Genomic DNA, 3,998 nt, shown 5'->3' on the forward strand with positions numbered 1-3,998 from the left:
GATGCTGAGGATGTTCTACGAGTCTGTGTTGGCCAGTGCTATCATGTTTGCTGTTGTGTGCTGGGGTAGCAGGCTGAGGATAGCAGACACCAACAGAATCAACAAACTCATTCGTAAGGCCATTGATGTTCTGGGGGTGGAACTGGACTCTCTGACTGTGGTGTCCGAAAAGAGGATGCTGTCCAAGTTGCATGCCATCATAGTCAATGACTCCCATCGACTCAGAAATGTACTGGTTAGGCACAGGAGTACATTCAGCCAGAGATTCATTCCGCCGAGATGCAACACTAACAAAGACTAACGGATTGACATCAGACTGGACGCATGATGAGAAAAGTTATTGAAGAATTATTGTGTGAAAAGGAAAGGCAAACGCAGCATCAGTAATGTTATAGTCAGTGGGAATCAGCAGGACGCTGTGTAACAAATGCAGTTACGGAACGGAGCGGGACCTCTTCACTGAGTTACTGTGGGACAACGAAAGGACCCTCCTGGAGAGATGCTCTCCGCCGGCGAGGGGAGCGCTGACATCACTCCCTCTGGGGAGGGGGTGTTCTGTTGTGGAATGTGAATGAAGGAGCTTCATGATCCAGCTGCTCAGTCTATCAGCTGGGGAACAGGTGGCACCGGAGCGGAACATCAACCCTTATTTGTTCGTTGGCTGTAAGTAACCTCATTCATTGCACAACCCGCCTACCCGTGACGGAGAATTCGTGTTTCCTATAAATTAGCAGGATATCGTGGTCCGAGTCACACGCTGATGTGAACTGCACAACGGGAGATAATTCAAGCAATCGAACATGAGTCGACCGGCGATCCTACAGGTGAAAGACGTTTGTTACCCTGTTCTAGCGGTGTTTGGTTTACCCGGTAAGTCGTATTAATACAGTGTCTAACAGCTATTGGCCTTCGGCAGGGCATTGATATTCTTTATGAAGTATGATCAGAAGATGCGCCGCAATGTGTCCATTATACAAGATGCTCAATAGTCGCTATATCGTTCCGTGTCCACACGGCCGGTGAGGAGACTTTCCTCTGGACACAGGAGGCCGTCTCCTCATGTCCGGTGCAAAGGGAACGGAGGGATGCCATCGCTGAAATAGCAGTAGTGTTTCGCTCAGGAGGGAATGTATTTTTCATCGTGTCTGTCAGAGGATAAAAGTGTACTACTACACATGAAGTGGCCATTCGGCCCGCTATGTCAACCTGAACCTCTGTGGTCCTATCTACCGGCACCTGACTAATATTCCTCTACCTCCCTCCCACCTTGGCCCTTTACAAGCTTATCTTGCGTGGTACAACAGATCCCGCACCGTCCGCTCCGCGGGGAGCTGTTTCCACACTCGCAGCAAACTCTGAGTAAATAATCTCTCTCAGATTACCCCCGAAGTAATTCAGCTTTCACGCTAATCATATTGTCGTTCAAAATAATTTCACACAATCTGAGAGGAAAAGGATGAAATACATTTACACCAATTATACCCCTAATGGATACAAAGATTGCTTATTCCCGTCTGTATCCTTGTAAATATTTTGAACACTGTCACGAATTTTGATATACTTCCCGTACTGAGATAAGTAGAATTGTAAACAATACTACGGATTCGGCTTTAATTACGTATTGTACAAATTCAACTCAATAACTCAACCCCAGTGCTCAGAGTCCTGATTTCTGATGGCCGATGTGCAAATTGATCTCTGTGCCGCCCGGTTTACCCAGTGTTTTACTCTAAATGAATGACGGGTCTGTATTTACAGCTCCGTTTCTTTTATGCGGAGCACCTCACAGCCTAGCATTCACCACGCAATGGTAACCTGGTTTACCCTCCTGCAGGGCAGCACATTACCCAGGCTCCCAGTACATTACACGTGCTGTTTCTCAGCCCGTTTCCAGCTGGTGAAGATCACACTGTGAAGTGCCTTTCCGTCCTGCCTCTGCTCACTCTCAGACCACCGGACCAAACAGAAATACATCCGAACGTATTTCAGAAATAAGTTGTCAGATTCACCAGTCTTCCTCCTTCAGTGATGTCTTTATCTGTTGGTGTTTCTTTCTGTTGCAGCTAATTTGTTAACAATTATTATTCTGTCCCGGGGAAAATGCGGTCTTTCCAAATGCATCTCTGCCTACATGACGATGATGGCGGTGTCAGATCTATCGGTCATTCTCATCAATGTCCTTGTCTATGAGATTTTAATATTCCGCCTGTCCAGTTCATTTCTGCATTATACGGAAGTCCTTAAAGCCACGATCTACGTGCTGGCGGTCACTCTGGAACTATCACGGTGGTACACGGTGGCCTTCACCTGTGATCGATATGTTGCCATATGTTGTCAGAAGTTTAAAACAAAATACTGCAGAGTGAAGACAGCCAGAATCCTGGCAGCAGTAATACTGGCGGGGCTTTGCTTGGAGAATATACCCCTCTTGTTTGCATTTCAGCCTCAACGAATAATTGGAAATATTTCGTGGGGTGTCCGCCCGAAATTGGACATCTTCAACTCTCCAATGTTCGTCGCGCTCAGCAGATTCAAAACCTTTCAAAACCTGCTGTGCGCATTTGGTTTAATACTTCTATGTAATGGGATGACTGCCAGGCATATCTTAGTGACCAGCAAATCCCGGCGTAGCTTCCGAACCCATAAGAGTAAGATTGAACGTGACCCGGAAATGGAGAACAGGAAAAAGGGCATCATATTACTGTTCTGTATATCGGGCAGCTTTATACTATTTTGGCTGCCGTCGGCAGTGACCAATTTTATCGCCAGCCTAACCATGTATTTTGATCGCGACTATTACTCTGCCCGATATATCGCTGCTCAAACCGGGACTCTGCTCACGAACATGAGTTCTTGTACAAACACGTGTATTTATGCAGCAACCCAAACTAACTTCAGGGCAGAGTTGAAAACGTTGATACTGTCTCCTTGGACGCTTATCCGGAAATTGATCAAGAGAAATGTCAGATCACCTAAGGCTTTCTCCCATGAGTAGAACTCAGTTCCAGCTCGCACACGTCTTACAACAGGCAACGTTTTGTTGAAGATCCGCGCTTTTAGTTTGATAATAAAATAAAAATTATCATTTAAAACATCCCGATGCTGGTAACTGAAAGTGTCTCATTCGTATCTGATAAGAATTAGCTCGAGGTAGGAATAGAATGTATGAATGTTTGGAATGGGCCGGATGAAACACAGTATTGAATTAGGACAAGCGTCATTTCAATGTTAAAGAGACCAGACGAATTGCATCCGACATTGGAACTCCATAAAGCAACAGATAGCTACGTTCAATAACATCCTTATTCCATATTTTCCGATCTGTCAAGCGGTATCATCCGAAACAGCGAATAAAAGGGGCAAAAACATTTCGAATACTGCACAACAGCCTCCAAAAACTTCAGCAGATATTGAGAATAGAAAATATTCTTTCTCAATAATTTGTACAAGAATACAAATTTTGGAAAGGCGTTACATAACCTTTCAAAAGATCCTGTGTTATTTTAGCTTATTTCGTGATCGGCAGTGCCACTCAGCTGTACCAGAACCTCCTCAATTGACCAGCCACCCCTCAGCAATAGAAGGCGATCTTCTATTCCCGATCCTGTACACATTATATTCGATGTTACCCCGCGATATGCCTTGTTACGGAAATCAGCCCTTACAGAAGTCAGAGATCAACGCCTAAATATTTGAGTACCTTCTATGAAAACTAATAAAGAAGCACACGATTTATTCCTTTTCAAATTGATTTTATTAAATCATGTACAGATGACCCACATTCAATTTCTAATTAAATCTAAATATGATTCATATTTCAGGGAGGCGATACTATCGCCAAAGCTCCACAGCACGCCCAGCAAACCCATCCCCAAAATGCCGGGACTCCGTGACAACTGATTTATTCAGGTCATTAACATGCAACACGAGAAGCTGATTCTCGAGGAGTCTCAAGATGGCGCTTATGGAGTGAAACAGTTTTAGGCTTCGCTCCAATC

General features: G+C 44.7%; 1 protein-coding gene across 1 annotated transcript; it reads left to right on the top strand.

Moving 5' to 3' along the window:
* Nucleotides 1–800: 800 nt before the first annotated feature.
* On the top strand, nucleotides 801–2,995 carry LOC132388516 (vasopressin V2 receptor-like). Its single transcript, XM_059960888.1, has 2 exons — nucleotides 801–870; nucleotides 2,064–2,995. The coding sequence occupies exons 1-2, from the start codon at nucleotides 801–803 to the stop codon at nucleotides 2,993–2,995; spliced, it is 1,002 nt and encodes a 333-aa protein (XP_059816871.1).
* The last annotated feature ends 1,003 nt before the right edge of the window (nucleotides 2,996–3,998 follow it).

Source organism: Hypanus sabinus, unplaced genomic scaffold (genome assembly GCF_030144855.1).
Source record: "Hypanus sabinus isolate sHypSab1 unplaced genomic scaffold, sHypSab1.hap1 scaffold_339, whole genome shotgun sequence".
Lineage (NCBI taxonomy): Eukaryota > Metazoa > Chordata > Chondrichthyes > Myliobatiformes > Dasyatidae > Hypanus > Hypanus sabinus.